Source organism: Mastigoproctus giganteus, chromosome 4 (assembly GCF_048544385.1).
Source record: "Mastigoproctus giganteus isolate SK-2022 chromosome 4, ASM4854438v1, whole genome shotgun sequence".
Lineage (NCBI taxonomy): Eukaryota > Metazoa > Arthropoda > Arachnida > Uropygi > Thelyphonidae > Mastigoproctus > Mastigoproctus giganteus.
This window is the reverse complement of record NC_143578.1, coordinates 182,912,505-182,931,195: the sequence shown is the minus strand read 5'-3', so window position 1 is coordinate 182,931,195 and position 18,691 is coordinate 182,912,505. Positions and strand designations below refer to the sequence as shown.

Here is an 18,691-nt window from a genome sequence, read left to right as displayed (position 1 = left end):
GGTCCATTGTTGTTTTCTGTATTTATAAATGATATTGATGATGATATATCAGGCTTAATGTCCAAGTTTGCAGATGATACAAAAGTTGGCAGGGTTCTTAGTGACACCAATGACAGTACACTGCTGCAACAGGATCTAGAAAAGTTGAGCAGATGGGCTGAGAGGTGGCAAATGAAGTTTAGCATTGACAAATGTAAAGTACTACATATGGGAAGCAGTAATCCCAGAGTAACGTATCAACTCTGTGGCACCACACTGACAGTGGTAGAGAATGAAAAGGACCTGGGGGTAATTGTGCAGGCAGATATGAAGTTTTCTGAGCAATGCAGACAGGCTGCCAGGGCAGGTCATGGTGTTTTGTCAATGATATATAGGAATTTTGCTAGCAGGGAAAAGGAGGTGATTGTCCCTCTTTATAAGGTAATGGTCAGGCCACGCATTGAGTACTGCGTACAGGTCTGGAGGCCTGATTTTAGGAAGGATGTAGATTTGCTTGAGCGTGTACAGAGAAGGGTAACAAGATTAGGGAATGGAACAAAGGGTTGCTCTTATGAAGAAAGGCTTAAGTTTTGCAAATTACAGTGTCTGGAGACTAGGCACCTGTGAGGTGATCTGATTGAGGTGTATAAAGCCTTGAATGGTTTGAGCATGCTCAATGTTGATGGGATTCTTCCTCTTGCATAGAATAATCACCTGAAAGGGCATAAATTCAAATTGAGGAAAGATGGTTGTAGGATAAATGTGTGGAAGTTTGCCTTTAGCCAGCGGGTGGTTGATTGGTGGAACAAACTTCCATCTGTCGTTGTAGAAGTTGATAGCTTAAATAGATTCAAGGCAGAACTTGACAAACATTTGGACAGAGTGGATGGGTGAAATAAGGGGGAAGGGGTTTGGCTGATGCTATATAAGCTTGCTTTCTTGCATCATGTGCCTTTGCTAATGCTAACACAGCCCATGTATTTATTTGTTCCACTATGACTCTCAGCAGTCCTGGAAATCTCCATTGTCTTGCTTTCCAGGCTGCCGCTCATTCTAATAGAAGCAGTGCAAGAATCACTTTTGCCTCTGCCTGCAGCCACTGTTAACCTTTTTAGTCTGTGTCTCCCCAATCTAGCAGTTTTCTGACCCACCTAACACTGTCTCGATAGCATCAGCAAATATTCTTGCGCCCTTTCTGTTTAAGTATATCCCATCCCTGTAGAAGTAGTCTCTCCTGTCAACAAGCACACACCAGGCTAAAAAAAAAAAAAAAAAAAAAAAAATCTACCCCTTGAGCCTTGCACAGTCTCTCCAGGGCCGAATTGATTGACAAGGCTCTCATCATATACCCCCTCCTATAGCTTCTGGGCAGAATTGCAGACACTTTCACGTTCAACCCTAACTCGTGACTTTGTTTCAACCTTGACCTGTACTTGTTGAGTAAATCTGCAGATCTCTTACTCTTAATGTCATTAGTTCCATCGTGTACAACAATATCACCTTTTGTGCCATTTAAAAGATGATATCTGCTCTACAACGTCATCAACTTTTGCCCCTGGCAGACATACCCTGATCCTGTTCCACCTATCCTTCTTACATAGTATATTCCCGTCTCCCTGACAATAGAATTACCAAGAATAACTAGTTCCTTTGGGACCAGTGCATTCTGCCTTGGAGATTGCCTCTGTGTTGCCTGATGCACAGGAGTGAGCTCTGCCGTTGAGCTGGGCAGCTGAGAGCTTGATGGCCCTTCATATTTATTTCTTCAAGGGCATTTACCCTACACCTCAAGCTCTCATAGATGCCCATCAGAACGCTGAGTTGGTGCCTAATTTCTTGACGCCCTAGACACCTAGTACACACAAAGGCTTCCTCCTTGGCTAGATCATGTCCTGTTTTAGAAAGGTCAGCAATCATTTCAAATTTTGCACATTTTTTGAGACTGTGATGCATTGGAGAATCGTCCCCTTCGTTTCTCCCCAGAGTCACAGCCCTCTCGCTAGTCTGTGATCTTTGCTTCGCAGCTGTAGTCTGGGTCATGATCTCCATTTAAATACAATTTAATTAACAATGAAATTTAATAAGATTAATAATGTTTTTGATTAATTGACAGTACTATAATAAGCTAATAGATCCTAATTGAGTGCTTCTTATTATGCTATCTAGTTTTACTTTATACCTTACGCTATTAGTTTGCAATATACAGTATATACGTTACGCTATTTCTTGTCGACTACAATATGGCGGCTAGTTCAACAATATTGGTGCCAACACTGGGAGTTGTAACTTCCAAAAATTGCTAGTTAAATTCAAAATAAGAAATTATAAGCAAGTCTGTTTGTAAATAATACATCTGTGATTATCCTTAAGTTAAGAGTATCTAGGTTCTATTTGTGCATAGTGGATTTGCTACCTGCACTAGTTTGGAGAAGTCTGGTTTTGAATCCCATCAGCAACTGAAGAAATTCTTTTCAACTGAAGGAAGACTTATTTGGCAGACTGTAGGGGATTTCTCTCAGGCAGGGGAAGTAGATACTACCATGAATTATTCAATTTTTCAGCCTGCATGCATATTGCCCCAAACAAACTTGTACATAAATACTGCATGATGAAAACTGCATACACTATAACCAAAATAGGGCAATGTGCCAAAATTCCAAAACAACCAAACAAGGGGTAAAAATTATGTTAGTTTCTCTTTTTTGGAAGTTTCATTGTAAAATAGATCAGCAAGTGCTGTAAAGTGTTATATTAATGTACTTACCCATGTCTGTTCATATAATGCTTTGAGGTAACTCATTGTATATGATGGAAGCAATACTGATAATTTAATGTGATCCATTTCCAATGCTACTTAGAATTAATTGGTAGAAATGCCTGCCTGTAATGGAAAAATTGCTTTATTTTTTTTCTGTGAAGATTTTTTTCCTTCTAAATTTTTAACTATAGTTCTTAAATGTAAATTTTATTTCAGTTTAATAAAATAATTTTCAGAACAATGTTTCAAAGGGTTGCAGGAAATTTTTATTCGTTAATAGGTATTAATATTATGTAATAGATAATGGCTGTTGATATTTTTGCAGGCTTTATCTGATAGTAAAGAATCAAATTTAGCATCAAATGTACAGTGGAGATCTGATACAAGTCACTGCACCAAAACTTATGATGCTGTGGTATTTTCAATACTACAAGTGGCACCTGAGGATTTTGCTGTAAGTTAAGAGCTAGTCTTCACCCATTATGTTAAACAATTTAATACTAGGATAAAGAATAGATTCTTGTCGAAAGCAAGTTACAACCCTTTTTTTTTATGCTACAGGCTGTCACTGTCATTTTATATTAAAAAAGAAATTGTAACTTGCATTTTGATATTTGAAACGATCCAGGGTAGTCACTTTACTTTTATTTTTTGAATTTTAATGATGCTGACATACAAAATATGATAAAGAAGCTTATTTGGTTATTGCTACACTCTTTCTGTTCAGAAATTCTTGAAACTACAATTGTAAGGGTAATCCAAGAGTGACCAGCTTGGTTAGTTAAAGTAAGACAACACAAATTCATAAAATTATGTGCTGTAGGCATCTTGTATTGTGTCTCTTCTCTATATGTGCTCAGTATGTGGTTTTTCCAGAGTTGTTAACTTTGTACTGATATCTCTTGGTTGTGGACAGTTTCTGCTGTTTATTGGTTTCCGATTTTCTGTGCATTTAATGCCATATATAATATGGTATACTGTTTTCCTATTGTTATTTTGTACAATTTTAATCATTTTGTTTTTCTTCCCGTATGTCTTTTATGCTTTAATTTTTACATCTTAATGTTATGTTTTATATTGTGCCTTTGTGTATGTGTTATTAATTGCATCATGCAAATAAGTTTATGCAGACAAATTTGAATTCTGTGGTCACGCTGTCATATATATATATATTGGCTGCATTTATACACTGTTGCCAAAAGGATTGGGATTCTGAGTGAAAGGTAGTGTCTTACATATAAAATATGGTGTAGTGCCTCCTGGTCTTCAATACACCACTTTCCATAAATTTATGTGTCAATAGAAATATTCCTCTTTTCCTTCAGAAGAACAATTGGGTAAGTGATACTGGCCTTCATGGATGGGCTTTCACATGCCTTTGCTTTCATTGCACAGTGGTTCTATCTGGGCTCTAAACAGAAGGCCAGTATACCAGTTTAATATTATGCTTTCATTTCACAAGACTTCTTGCAAAATAAAATTATATCTCAGTGTTGTAAGAATGCCATTATGAGAATGTCACAGTACCACTCCTTTCACAAGATAGCAACCACAAACCGTAAATACCATACCATACCATACCATGCAAGTTAGCAAGCTGAAATCATTGGACTGGTACCACAGTGTTTTCCAGTTGAGATTTTGCAATCCTTTTGGGAACATTCCCTGAGCTGATGCTACACCCAAGTTATCTGTTTGATGAACATACTATAGTGAATTGAGATTCATTATCCCTAAGAATCCTCTTGCTTTATCTAGAGGCCAGTTTCTTCAAGAATGGTACCTTTGCACTTGTCACTGCTCATTATGCTAATGCTATAACATTGTAAATAAATTCAAATTCATTGAATTTATTTACAAATAAATTCAAATTCAGTGTTAAGTCATCAAATGCAGACATTGTAGGAATTGTGGAAACATGGTGTCACTCACATAAGTGATGCTGAATTTGAATATGGGGAGTGCAATGTATATAGGGAGGGGTTGGGCTCTTAGTTAAGAAGCATATTAAATCTAAGGCAGTGCATCCAATTGACATGGGTGACGAGTGCAATGTTAAGTCAGTTTGGTGTGATATAAGCACTGAGAAAACAAATTGAGGATAGGAGTGTGTAGGCCTAATGACTGCAGTGAGTATACCAATCAGCTGTATAGAGAAATAGAGTAGGTCAGCAAATCAGGATGTCTTATAATCAAGGATTTTAATTTTTCGGATGTTGACTGGAATTTGTGGTTGGTCACTTATACTCTTGCAAGGCTTTAGTGGATTTCTTGGATGACTGTTTTCTACAGCAGCATGTTAGAGAGGCAACAAGAGGAAGTAGTACCTTTGATATGGTTATCAGCAGTGATTTTTTTCATGCATTAAGAATATGCAGGTAAAAGACCTACTGGGTGATAGCAATCACAGTGTACTAATGTGGAATTTAATAAAGACAACTACTGTCAAGGGTAAAGGGAAAGGCTTTTGCTTTCGTAAGGGTGACTATAGTGGTCTCAGACAGTTTTTTTTTAAATTATGTGCAGTGGGACCAGCTGATGATGTTACCAACTGGAAATTCTAAATGGGAAGTATTCAGGGAAAAGAAGCTACTGGGATTTCATACCAATGAAGAAATACTATTTAAGGCACCTAAATGGATGTCAGGTGAATTATTGAGCCAAATGGCAGAGGAAAAAAAAGTGCATGGGATGCATATATTATCAGATGATATAGAAGCCTATGGTAGACATAAATTAGTGTGTAATCAAGTCACAAAGTAGGTTAGATAAGCAAGGCAGATTATGAGAAGCCTCTGGCAAAGAATACAAAGGAAAAACAGCAAAGACTTCTCTGCTTATATTAACAGTAGAAGGAAGGGGATGAATCACATTGGGCCACTTGATGTCTATAGGTTAACTGTTGATGACCTTGCTGAGGTTGTAGACAAATTGAATGGATATTTTACATCTACATTCACACATGAGGAATTCTTTGGGGAAAGGGATGCCAGAAGTTTATCAAACTCTAATGAGGTGCTAAATGACTGTGATAACTGAAAGGAAAGTGTAGGAGAAATTGTTGAAGATGTACATAAAAAAGGCACCTGGGATGGATGGGAATCCCTCCAGTTATATTACAGGAGGCAGCAAGGGAGGTAAGCAAACCTTTAGCCATAATTATGAGAGCATCCTTGGATTCAGAGGAGGTTCCTATGGGCTGCAGATGAGGAAATGTATCCTCAATTCACAAAGGCAAAATGCGTAATTACAGACCTGTAAGTTTAATGTCTGTTCCAGGGAAAATAATAGAATCACTGGTTAAAGGAGTAATGCAGAATCATCTGGACAGGCATGCCGTTATACTGCAATCACAGTATGGATTTGTTAAGGGGTGGACTTGTCTAACTAATCTGTTAGGTTACTATGATTCAGTGACCAAGCAACTGGATGCAAAAAAATAATTTTTACGTCATATACTTTCAATTTCATAAAGGCTTTTGATACTGTTTCATATAAAAGACTGCTGTACAAACTGGAGCAATGTAGCATTAAGGGCAAGTTACTGCTTTGCAAAAAGGGATGGTTAACTGGAAGAAGACAGAGTGGTTATCAATGGGCATTGCTCTTTGTAGAGTTCCCCAGGTTTCAGTGCTTGGTCCATTGTTGTTTTCAATATTTATCAGTGGTATTGATGAGGGTATATCGGGCTTAATGCCTAAGTTTGCAGATGATACAAAGGGTGGCAGGGTGGTTAATGGCAGTCATCGGGTTGAGCTTACTGCAACAAGATCTAGGAAAATTGGGTCGATGGGCTGAGAAATGTTAGTTTAAGTTTAACATTGACAAATACAAGGTACTGTATATGGGTAACAGTAACCCCAGAGTAATTTATCAACTGTGTACACTCGGCTAGTAGAGAATGAAGAAGACCTGGTTGTAACTGTGCAGGTCAGACATGAAATTCTCTGAGCAGTGCAGATATGCTGCCAGGACAGCTTACTGAATTTTGTCAATGATATGCAAAAACTTTGCTGGCAGGGAGAAGGAGGTGATTATCCCTTTTTATAAAGCAATGGTAAAGCTGCATCTTGAGTACTGTATACAGGTCTGGAAGCCTCACTTTAGGAAGGATGTAGATCTTTTGAATGGGTGCAGAGAAGGGCAACCAGATTGGTGAAGGAACAAAAGGTTACTCTTACCTGAAAAGGCTTCATTTCTGCAAATTGCTGCATATCGAGACTAGGCACCTGCGGGAAGTCGTGATTGACATGTTTGTAGCCTTGAATGCAGTAGCGTAGGAACACCTTGGCATTGGGTCAGTGGCACCCTTGCCAAGGGTGCCACTGATAGGCCACATGAGTTCCGTGCCAAGCTATTTCAACACTGAAGGCTAGCTGACGAAATGACACCCCAAGATGATGTCGAATGAGGATAAGAGCAGAGAGCGGAGCGAAAATTAATTTTCGCCAAATGACGTGTTTTCGGGGAGCAATTCAAGCTTGCTTGCATCCTTAAATCTGAATGCATACTGCATAGCAGCGTAGCTCTATTTGCAGTCCAGAACATACATTTGAAGGTACCAGTCTCGTTATTTCTTAGCTCATCTAAGGAATGATGAAATTTATGTTTTTACTGAAATTGAGGAAACTTGCAAAAAAACATTAAAATAGTACCAGTTGAAAAGCAGAAGGCGAAATGAAAAAAAAAAGAAAAAAAAAAAGCCAGGTGGGTGTGCATGCCGAAGATGAATTGTCGAACTTCAATGAAATAAAAATTTCTTGCAGTTAAATGAAAAATTTGAAACTCTAAAAAAGATAGTAGTAGACTAATTTTTTGACTGGTGAAGCGTTTTATTCAATGACAAGTGACGATTTAGAAACTAAAGTTATTTTATTGTTAGAAAAATACCCTAAAATTAATCAAGATCAATTTAAAATTGAAATGAAATTCTTTAAATGCCAAATAATTGAAATATTAGAAAACAAAAATTCCCACACAATATATCACGCAGATATTTTAAAAGCATTGGCTAAATGGGAGTTACAAGAAACCTATCCAAATATTGAAAAAGCTCTTACAATGCCAATGACAGTAGCCACTGTGGGAAGGAGTTTTAGCAAGTTAAAACCTGTTAAGAATTATTTGAGATCGATATCAGGACAAGAACGTACATCATACCTATGTCTCCTTTCAATTGAACTTGTACTTGCTACCAAAATAGACTTGGATGAAATTATCACAAATTTTGCTAACACTAAAGCAAGAAAAAAGTAATAAGCTTTGATATAATTTAATAATTTTATGTTCCTATATAATAACTTTGTGTCTATCCATATTAATATTGTTCCTCTAGCAGTGTTTCTTCTGTATTTTTTTATTTTGTTATTAAATAAGAGAAGTTTTTTTTATTTTTTATTTTTTTTTATGTAAACCCCAAACACGAGAGATATTAGAACTTATAGTACTTAGTACCATGCTTGGGTTGGAGGTTGAGAAGATGAAAGAAGATATTTGTTGATATTGGACTTGAACTTCTGTAGATGTAATTTTCAGGAAATATGTACGATGGAAGGTTGTCCAGAAAATGGCAGTTGAATGAATGAATAAACGAGGAAGATGAAAAGTTGGTTCTGTGAGTTTGAAGTTGGACAGTAAATGGATGTTGGCTGGTGGCTGCATGTGTTCGGACTGTTTTTAAAGAGAGAACAGGAATTATAGAAGCCAATTCAGAAGAACAGTGCCCATGGAAATATCTGTAGAAGAGGCATGCAGCAGAAACAGTACGTCTATGAGACAGCGAGTGGAGAGACTCTGTTAGAGATGAATCATTAATTAACCTAATTGCCCTCTTCTGAATGGAATCAAGAAGCCTGAGAGAGGTTTTGGGGGCACCACCCTAGATGTGGGAACAATATTCCATTGCAGGCGGATTTGCGATTTATACAGAGTGAGCAGCTGTTTGGAAGAAAAGTAACGCCGAGAGCAAAAGAGAAAACCAAGTTTTTTAGATACAGAGGAAGCAATATTTGTAATGTGCTTTTGCCAAGAGAGATTAGAAGTAAGGGTAATCCCCAAAAGAGATATATCATTTTGCCTAGAAATCGGAGTGTCACCCAAGATAAGCATAGGAGCAGAAGAATCCTTTTTGCGAGATATAAGACAAGACTGAGTTTTAGAAGGATTGAAATCAACTAAGTTGTCTTTGCCCTACTGGAAAATTACCCGAAGATCCGCATTTAAGGAATTGGTAGCAGATTTTCGAGAAGTTGAAGCTGATTGAGCAGGGCAAGGTTTTTCAAAATGGAAAGTGGAATGCAATGTGCTATCATCGGCAAAACTATGGATAGGATTTCCAGTCAATGGAAGAAGGTCATTAATATACAAGAGGAAAAGAGTGGGGGAAAGAACTGAACCTTGGGGGACACCAGCATTAGTGGAGAAGTTAGAAGACAGAGATCCATCTACCATCACCCTCAGTGAGCGATCAGAGAGAAAACTGGATAACCAATTACAAAAGCAGATGGCAAACCATAAGATGAAAATTTGTTTAGAAGACCTTTATGCCAAACACGATCGAAAGCCTTTTAGATATATGAAGAGCAACTATTTGTGTTTTACCGAACCTTTCCATTGAATGAGTCCATAAATGGGTAACATAAGCCAGTGGATCGACACTGACGGAATCCATACTGGCAATCGTTGATCAGATGGAAGGTTTCTAGGTAGTTTAGGAGTTAGCGGTTAATCGAGTGCTCCACTACTTTTGAAAGAGTAGAAGTAATTGTAATGGGACGATAATTGGATGGGAGGGATTTGTCACCCTTTTTAGGAACTGGCTGGATATGAGCAAATTTCCAAGCAGAAGGAAAAACATCTGTGGAATAAGAAAGTGAAACAAGACAACAGAAAACAGGAGTAAGTTAGGAGCAGACACAGGTTTTGAGAACAAGTGGAGAAATACCATTGGGACCTTGAGCTTTCTTAGCATCAAAATTCGTCAAAATCCTTCTGACATCCTTTTGACGGAAGACCACAGGAGGCATTGAATGGAGCGTGTTGGGAATGGTGGGAGGTGTTTTACCAAGATCATTAATACATGAGTTGGAAGAAAAATGGGATGCTAGCAGGTCAGCTTTATCCTTGGCTGAAGCGCCAACAGAACCATCTGGTTTGGACAGAGGTGGGAGCAGAGATGGGCAAAAGTTGCTGCCAATAGCTTTGGCAAGAGACCAGAATGCTTGGCTACCATTAGGTCAAGAAGCAAGTTTTCTATTCTTAGCTTGTTCAAACTCTAGTTTGGACTGATTAATAACTGCTTTACAATTGTTGCGAGCTTTGGTGTAGGCAGAAAATGAAGCTGAAGAATTAGAAACAAGCCAATTACGATATGCAACATTCTTCTCTTGAACAGCCTTAGCACATTTATTGCAAAACAAAGGTTTAGATAAAGGACGAGATTTTAAAGAGGTGTGTGGGATAAAGGATTCTATTCCTGCAAGAATAATTTCACTGACGTGATCTGAGAAAATGTTGGCATCAGCAGTTTTGAAACAGTAATCCAACCAAGGAAAAGAAGAAAAGTAATATCGCAGGTTATCCCATTTTGCATTCTTGTAATGCCAAACAACAAGAGGTTGGGAATAACCATGAGATAAAGGCTCCATTGGAGAAGAGACAATCACCAAGTTGTGATCTGAAGTGCCTAAAGGACCTCTCACTTCGACTGTGTACTTAGAAGGGTTGTTTGTGAGAAAAAGATCAAGCGTGTGTTGGCTGTATAATTAGGATTGTCCGGTTGTTATGTTGTTGTTGTTATTTGGTTTTTAGGAGCATTAGCAACTAAGGCCATATTGCTCCGGAATATGCGGTGGTCATTCTCTGAGCTTTCCGCATCCTCCGTATTTGGTGGTGATGGGCTTGAACCCTGGTCTAATCAAGAAGCATGTGCTACATACTGCTGCTCCTTCCCACCTGGCTTCGGAGGCACCTGATTGTCCGGTATTCTTGTAGATAAAAAATGAACGATCTGTGCAAGGTCGTTAGTAATTGCAAAAGTCTCAGCATCTTGACCAGCTGGGTCGGTGTGACTAGAAAACAGAAACCAGCTGGAGTTGTGAACATTAAAATCACGAAGGAAAATTACCTCACTGTTAGGAAAGTTGGACTGGAGTGAGTCAAGTTGCAAAGAGAGGAAGTCATAGAGCTCCAAGTGATTAGTGGATTTGGGAGAACAGTAGAGACAACAGATGAATTTGACACAGTGAGGTAGAGAGATTTTAAGCCATGGAAGATCAAAGAGAGGAGATTCCAAATTACCAAGTCTCTGACAGGGAATATCAGAATGGACATATGCACAAGTACCAACTTCGAGGCGATAGGAATCATACAGCGAATAATTTGGGCATCTGAGATGAGCAGTAGTTGAATCAACCGATAACTGAGATTCTATTTGTTTTACATTATTATATGTATACGCACATAACCAATCATATTATTTGTTTCAACTCAATAAAACAATGATAAAAATATCAAATTGCTATATAACGAAATCGATTGTTTGCTTGCAAAAATTTATTAATTAAACAGAAATTTTGATATAAAGTAATATGACCTTTTCAACAATTATTTTTAATTGTTGAAAAGAAAATAAATAAATTTTCTAACATTTTAAAACGATTTATTAATATATTGATAAGCGGTTTTTTTTACATACAGAAACAACTTTTTTAATAGTACATGATGCTTTTATAATTTATTAAATTTATATCTATGTTGTCTCCAGACAACTCTGCTGTTAACAAAAAAAAAAAAAAAAAAAAAACAGTGGTTGATGCGCTCATCAATTTTATTATGCCATGTAATTAGTACATATATGCACATCTTGCGTCTGAGGTGACGTACTGCCTGTGCCACAGAGGTAGATGGTTACTGGATGGATAGATGGTAGTAAAATGGTTACTACTGTGTGGCCTGTGCCACCTCTAACCTACGAACCACGCCGCAGTCATCAACAGTCAGTGAGAACTCGACAAGTGCCTGTTGTTGTCTTATTCCTTTTTGTCGCTGTCGCCTGTGAAGTGACAAATTTAATACACAGTATTACACATTTTTTAAAAATAAATACAGTAAACCCCCGCTATTCGCGGTATCTGTATTCGTGTATTCGCGATCGCCGATTTAATACAAAATGAAACCTAAAAAAATGTGAATTTTAAAGTGCCGTGAATATTTTCTGCCATAAAAAAACATGGGCATGGCTAGAATTATCTTTCCCGGTCAAAACAGCGCTGAGTGGGTGGGGGGAGAGGGGTGACAAAATCGCAAATCTTTGTTCAGTATGTGTTATGCGCTTGTCATGGAAGGTTTCGTCGTTTGCTTTTAATTTATATGCTTTTAAATTGAATAAATTTATCAATTTATAAATTGATATGCTTACAAAAATGATAAATCTACCGTTTTGCAGTGTAAAACAGACTTTTTCGAGTGTGTTAACGGAAGAAAGTGACTTTATTGTGGACAAGTTCTTTCTAACCCCTACAAAAATATGGCTATGAATAACAAGGGAAATGTGAAAAGATCAAAGAAGGTGGTGATGACATTAGCGAATAAAATTGAGTTATTAGACAAAATTTCTAATGGTGAAAGTGTCTCCTCAGTGGCAAATCAATGAGTCAACGGTACGATCAATCAAAAAATTGGAAGAAAAAATCCGCCGTAGTGTCCATGAAAATGCTCTAATTGCTTCGAAAATTTGCTCTGTAACTCGTGATGTTAAATTAGAAAAAATGGAAAAGCTTTAAATCTGTGGATAGAAGACCGAACTCAAAATAAAATTCCGTTAAATTCACTCATCATTCGTGAAAAGGCAAAACTCCTTTATCAACACTTTAGCGAAACTGGTGATAGCACTGGCAGGATAAGTTTTTTTTGCTAGCAAAGGCGCTGGTTTGAAAGATTTGTTTGAAATTTCTAATAAATATTACATTTAATATTAAATTGTTTCTTATTTTCATTTCGATGCCATATGCCTGCATTTCACTATGTACATAGTCATAATATGAAGGTACATATAATACATACATAGACAAAATTTTAGACTAGTTTTTCTTATATATAGTTTTTCTTACTTTGGAACGGAACCTCTTTATTACTATGGGAACCATAACTCAGTATTCGCGTTTTCTTTATTCGCGACATTTCTCAGGAACGTAACCACTGCGAATAGCGGGGGTTTACTGTATTTATATAAACATCCTGTCATTTTCAATATGGATAAGTGGCTGAAGAAATGTCCACCTAACAAGTCAAGTGATGCAGCCTAGTACAAGTAGTGATAATGGAAATAATATCAATAAACCTCATGGCCATGGGCAGACTGACAGCATGGAAAAGAAATCCAAAACCTCTTAGACAAGGCAGCATTATGATTATTTAAAATTTGGTTTTATCTGCGATAACTGCATGTCACTGTGCATTATTTGTTTCAAAACGTTTTCAAATAAATGCATGAAACTGTCGAAACTGAAATGGCACTTAGATTGTGTGCATCTAGAATACCCAAATAAGCCAAAGGAATTTTCATTAATAAGAAAAATGAATATATTTCATCTAGAAAAAGTTTTGTAAAGACAGTTTCCTTGAGAAACCACCTTTGGCTATGGCTTCATATGAAGTTGCAAAACTAATAGCCGGGACGGGATACTCTCATACCATTGGCAAAAAGTTAATACTTACTGCACTAAAAGTTTATATCTCACCTTTATAAAAAGAAAGAAAATCCGCTGCATTTACTCTCCTTATCAGATAATACGGTGAAGCATAGAACTGTGGAAATGGTGAATAATATTGAAGAAACTCTCATTAAGCACATTCAAAGCTGTCGATTTTTTTCTTTATATAGTGTATGAAAGTACAGACATAGCAGATAATACCAATTAAATGTGCTTTGTAAGGTATGATTTTAATGACACAGTCAGTGAAGATTTTTTGTTTTGTAAACCCCTACCAATGAGAACAACGGCTGAGAACAATTTAAATTAAATTAATCAATAATTATATAACTCAAAGTGGAATCGATTGGAACAAATGCATTGGATTGAGTTGTGATGGTGCTCGGTCAATGGCAGGTTCCTGTATGGGACTTTTTTTGAGGGTCCAAGAGGTTGCTCCAAATTGTGAATGGGTGCATTGTTAGTACTCACAGAGCTGTAAAAAAAAAAGAAAAAAAAAAAAAAGCCTTTGGTTTTGAATACAGCTATTCAAGAATGTGTCAAATTTGTTAACTATATAAAAGCCTGTTCCTTGAATTCCAGAATCTTTACTACTTTATGCAAAGAATTAGGAAGCAATTATGAACATCTATTGCACAGTGAAATTCGAAACCACATTTACTTTTAATGTGGAACATGTGGAAGAATTTTGATTATTGATTCTGTTATTGAACTGTCATGTGACACATCATTAAAAGGCCGCTTCAATCAGGTCTCATTGATAAATTTTTGGCTAAGTTGCCGTGAAAAATATAAGCATTTATCAGAAAAAACACTGAAATTTCTTATACCATTTGTAACAACTTACAAATGTGAAACTGGATTCTCAACATTAATTTTTTTAAAAAAACAAATGCCGGAACAGATTGGATGCCGAGCCAGATTTGAGAATCAAGTTGACATCTTTTCCCCCCTGATTTAAAATTACTACGTGATGGAAAACAGTATCACTCTGCTTATTAAATAAATATTTATTTGCCCAAAAACAGACTCAAAAATATGTCAATTTTATGTAAACTTTTGATAAAGAAATGAATATCTTTTATTTAAATTTACTGATGTTAATGAATATCTAATTGCATTATTACTAGTATGTTAAATGTCCTAATAGTAGTGTCATTTTCTCAACCTAGGAGTATAATTATTGAAAATACATTAATTTATAGCTATAAGTGAGCCATGGAAAAAAAAAAAAAAAACCTGTGAACACCAGTCCGCGCTTGAAAAAGTTTGGGTAACCCTATAGTGCTGTTACTTAGCACGAATTAAGAGCTAAAGACCATCTTAAACTCATGGTGCCCTTAAAACCTATCCAACCAACTACCTATTCCACATACCAAGAAGTCGAGCTGGTCAACTACTTTTTGTGTATCCTTAGCCAGTGAGCAGAATAAGGCGTATTCAATATTAGGCTTTGGTCAACACCCTGTCAGAGATTTAGGAGTGAGTGGTTTACTTTAACCCAACAACTGGTTATCTGTAGTTGAATATCCAAATTATCTGGCATTTTGGACACTTTCAAAAAAAAAAAAAAAAAAAAAAAATCAAATTTAAGGATTAGTTTAAAGAACTAGAGACAATATCGATGACAAGAGGAAGAAAATGAGGGCAATGAAGATATTAGACCTTCTAAACATGAAATGTTGGCAGTGTCTGAAACTTTGTTGAGGCCTTCAGTATGAAGAAATTGTTCTTGAACATATACGTATTTCAGTGTTAAAACAAATACGAACAATTTTTAATGATTGATGTACATTAAAATCCAGTGTACAACAAAAGATAGCCAAATATTTTGCAAAATAATAATTCTTAAGTGTAAGTCATCACTGGGTATTTGGTAGTTCATTACATTTTCATTTTTTCAAGAAATTTTCTTATAGTTTTATGTAGGTATATTTCAAATAAGTTGTTCATGGATTGGTGTTTTCTTTTCACGGACTGGTACTGGGCTGTGGACCACACTTTGGGAAACCCTGGCCTAAATTGCTTGTAGGCCAGAGGTGCAAACAGTGAGTACCCAGTTAAGTCTCGTAATCCATTCATTATTATGGAAAATTTCCTTCATTCTATGGAAGCTATTTTAAATGTAATTGCCAAGGGGAATTCAAAAAATTCGCTATAAAGAAGTTCGCTAAACAGAGGCCCGACTGTACTTATTTATTATGATTTTGCCAATTATCGAAAACAAGGCGTGTAGCCACTAATTTGCCAAGGGCGCCAAAAACCTAGCTATGCCTCTTCTTGAATGGATTGAGTAAGCTGAATGTTAATGGCATTCTTCCACTTGCTGAAACTACACACATGATGAGGGGGTATAAATTCAATTTGCAGAATGATGGTTGCAGGATAGATGTGCAGAAGTTTCCGTTCAACCATCAGGTGGTTGATTGTTGAAACAGGCTTCTGTCTTTGGTTGTGGAAGTGGATGGGTTGAATAAAATAAAGGAAGAACTAGGCAAATTCTTGGATGGTATGGATGGGTGAACTGTTTAAGTTTGTTTTCTTTTTTTAATTTTTTTTATCTGATGCTATATAAGGTTGCTTTCTTGCATCATTTGTCCTTACTCTCTTTCATAATGGTGTGTGTGTGACTTTTGCGGAACTTTTGCATCATTATCAGCCCAACGTTCCAGCTGAAATGTGCTCAAAAAAAAGTGAAAGGCAGTTAGCAGTATCAAAGTTGAACACTGACCAGAGAGACTGAATATTTTGAAAACAAACCTCTGGAGAGTTATGGGTCTTAGGCTTCTAATCAGTAGATCCACCCCCCTCCAACTTGTGAGCGAGGATTGTAGGGAACCAACTGATTCAGTTTATGCTCCCTCTGTTTGTAAGGAGCCAGCTATGCGACTGAAAGCGAAAGATGGAATGAAGGAAGGTGAGAAAATGTTTCAGCATTTAGCTAAAAATTTCAGAATGGGAGGAAAAAACCACAACAAAGATAATCAAAAATGTTAAAGATGAAGTTAAAACAGAAGTGAGTGATATATATATATATATATATATATATATATATATATACTTTTGATTTGCTAATTGTAAGAAGGAATCAAGGAAGGAACTGAAATCATCACAGAAGAAGTAAAGATTGATAACAGTGTATTTTGGATACTCTTTCTGTTACTGAGGTAGAAATGGTCATGGAAAATATTAAGTATTGAAAAGTAGGTAGCAGGTGTAAATTAAATTAGGCTTAAATGCTAAAAATAACACACTAGTGGCAGCAACCACCCCTTGCATTATCCAGAGGTGATTTTCCAAAGAACAATTTTTAGAAGATTTCTGCAAGTAAGTTGCACTGTTCCGTGTTCTGTAATGGGAATAATGATGAATATAGTAATAAGAGGAATTTCCATCCTTAGTGTCCCAGGTAAATCTATGCAAATATTGTATAGAAGCTAGAAATATTGTTGAATGTACCTTTTGGAAAGAACAATCAAGTTTTAGGCAAAAGAGAAGATGTGCACTAAGACAAATTATAGAAAAGTCATGGGAACATAATAAAAATCTGTAGGATTTTTTGATCTTGAAAGAGCATATGACAAAGTATCAGGGAATCTGCATTTAAGAAGTTTGAAAAATGTGGCATATGGGTAATCTTTTTAAGGAGGAATATAATGTTTGTATAAATGCCAGTGTTTTAATATGAAGGTGAAAATTGAAGGAAGAAAGCATTGGAAAATGGTTCAAGCTTAACCTTGTAGTTGAGATAGGTCTGCACTTTATCACAACTTTTTAAATAATATGAGTCCAACGTAAACAAAGCAAACTTGGTATTGGCACAGGAAAGGATAGAAGAAAGGAGAGTAGCTAAACAGATGTTCAAAGTAAATAAATATGAATGGTAACAGACTTTGAGGCATACCAGGAAGAGTTGGATTACTGTTGGTGTTAAAATCACTGAAGGAAAGAGCTTTGGCTTACTTCCCTAACTAGAAGTAAGAGAATGGAGGAAAATAGTGAGTGGAAGGCTGTTTTTATTATACTGACTTGTATAACAAAGTTCATATAATGGCACTGGTATACATTTATTATTTAAATATTTTGTAGTTTTATCAACAAAATAACAATGTGGCATTCATGTTTTATGAGCCCACCATTGGTGCCAGACATGCTAGCCATTGAATTAACAATTGGAATTATTGTTCTTCATTTTTATTTGCTAATCTATGAGATTGAATTTTTTTTTTTCTTTTGTAAAATGGGAAATTTTCGTTTCAAAATTAAGTTTTTTAATTATATAAAAGATTTGCTATTAAATGATAAATAAGTTTCTTTTTTCTGAGCTTTCAAAATGGAACTATACTACTATTCTACTATGAGACTATACTACCCAGAAATTATACAGTACCCCAGAAATTATACAGTACTACTCTGTAACAATTTTGCTGGGAGCACTGATGGAACCACTCGCAACAAATGAAAAGTCTTGGAGTTTAATTATAGTAAAATTTTGCTTAGAGACACTATTGATTTTCTGAACGTTGTAGGAAAAGAAGCACTATGTTAAGAAAATTGATGGTATATGTGTAGTTTTTTATTTTTATTTTTTTTTTATAAATACTGTCTTAAATTAGACATATTTTATGCTACAAAGTAAATGTGGTTCATACTACTGAGGAAAGTAATCTATAATTTGCAGAGTATTATTTCCATTGTGTGTGATATGACTAGGCTGTCAGGCAGGAATGTTTGTACATTGGTTTGCAGTTTTACATCACAAGAAAAGAAGTTCCAATGCTGTGGTTCTGATGGTGTGTGTGTGTGTGTGTGTGTTTGGAGGGAGGATGTTGCATAGATGAATAAAAGTTAAGTTGGCTCACTGGGTTTTCCCTTTGGCTGATTATCAGAACTGATTACTGAATTTTATGCTGTAAAATGGAATGCTTGCTGGTGAGCGATATGACCTTGCTGCTGAATGAGATTGTTTCTACAGCCATGTTTCTACAGAGGATAAATGGATTGACAGGCAGACACGGCAGACTATAAAATTACACATTAAGCTGATTGATTGATGGGATGATTTGGACCAGTGATTACATAACAGGAAAGCTGGTTGCTAATAGTTTGTGGTTTCTTTCTTAATTTTCCTAAACTGAATGCTAATTTATATTTTGTGCAGACTTTTTATCAAACAGAAGAAGAGGGCAGAGGCTGCCTTGATTAGCATTAGTAGAGGCATATGATGTAAGAAAGCAAGCTT

General features: G+C 36.2%; 1 protein-coding gene across 3 annotated transcripts in view; it reads left to right on the top strand.

The window, feature by feature from the left end:
* LOC150087235 (ras-specific guanine nucleotide-releasing factor RalGPS1-like) overlaps window positions 1–18,691 on the top strand; it is a 419,169-nt gene that overhangs the window by 156,430 nt on the left and 244,048 nt on the right. For all 3 annotated transcript variants that reach the window (XM_090371091.1, XM_090371092.1, XM_090371090.1), the window contains exon 3: window positions 3,063–3,191. In XM_090371091.1, the coding sequence (XP_090227217.1) occupies window positions 3,063–3,191 (129 nt within the window). The remainder of the gene's footprint in view (window positions 1–3,062; window positions 3,192–18,691) is intronic.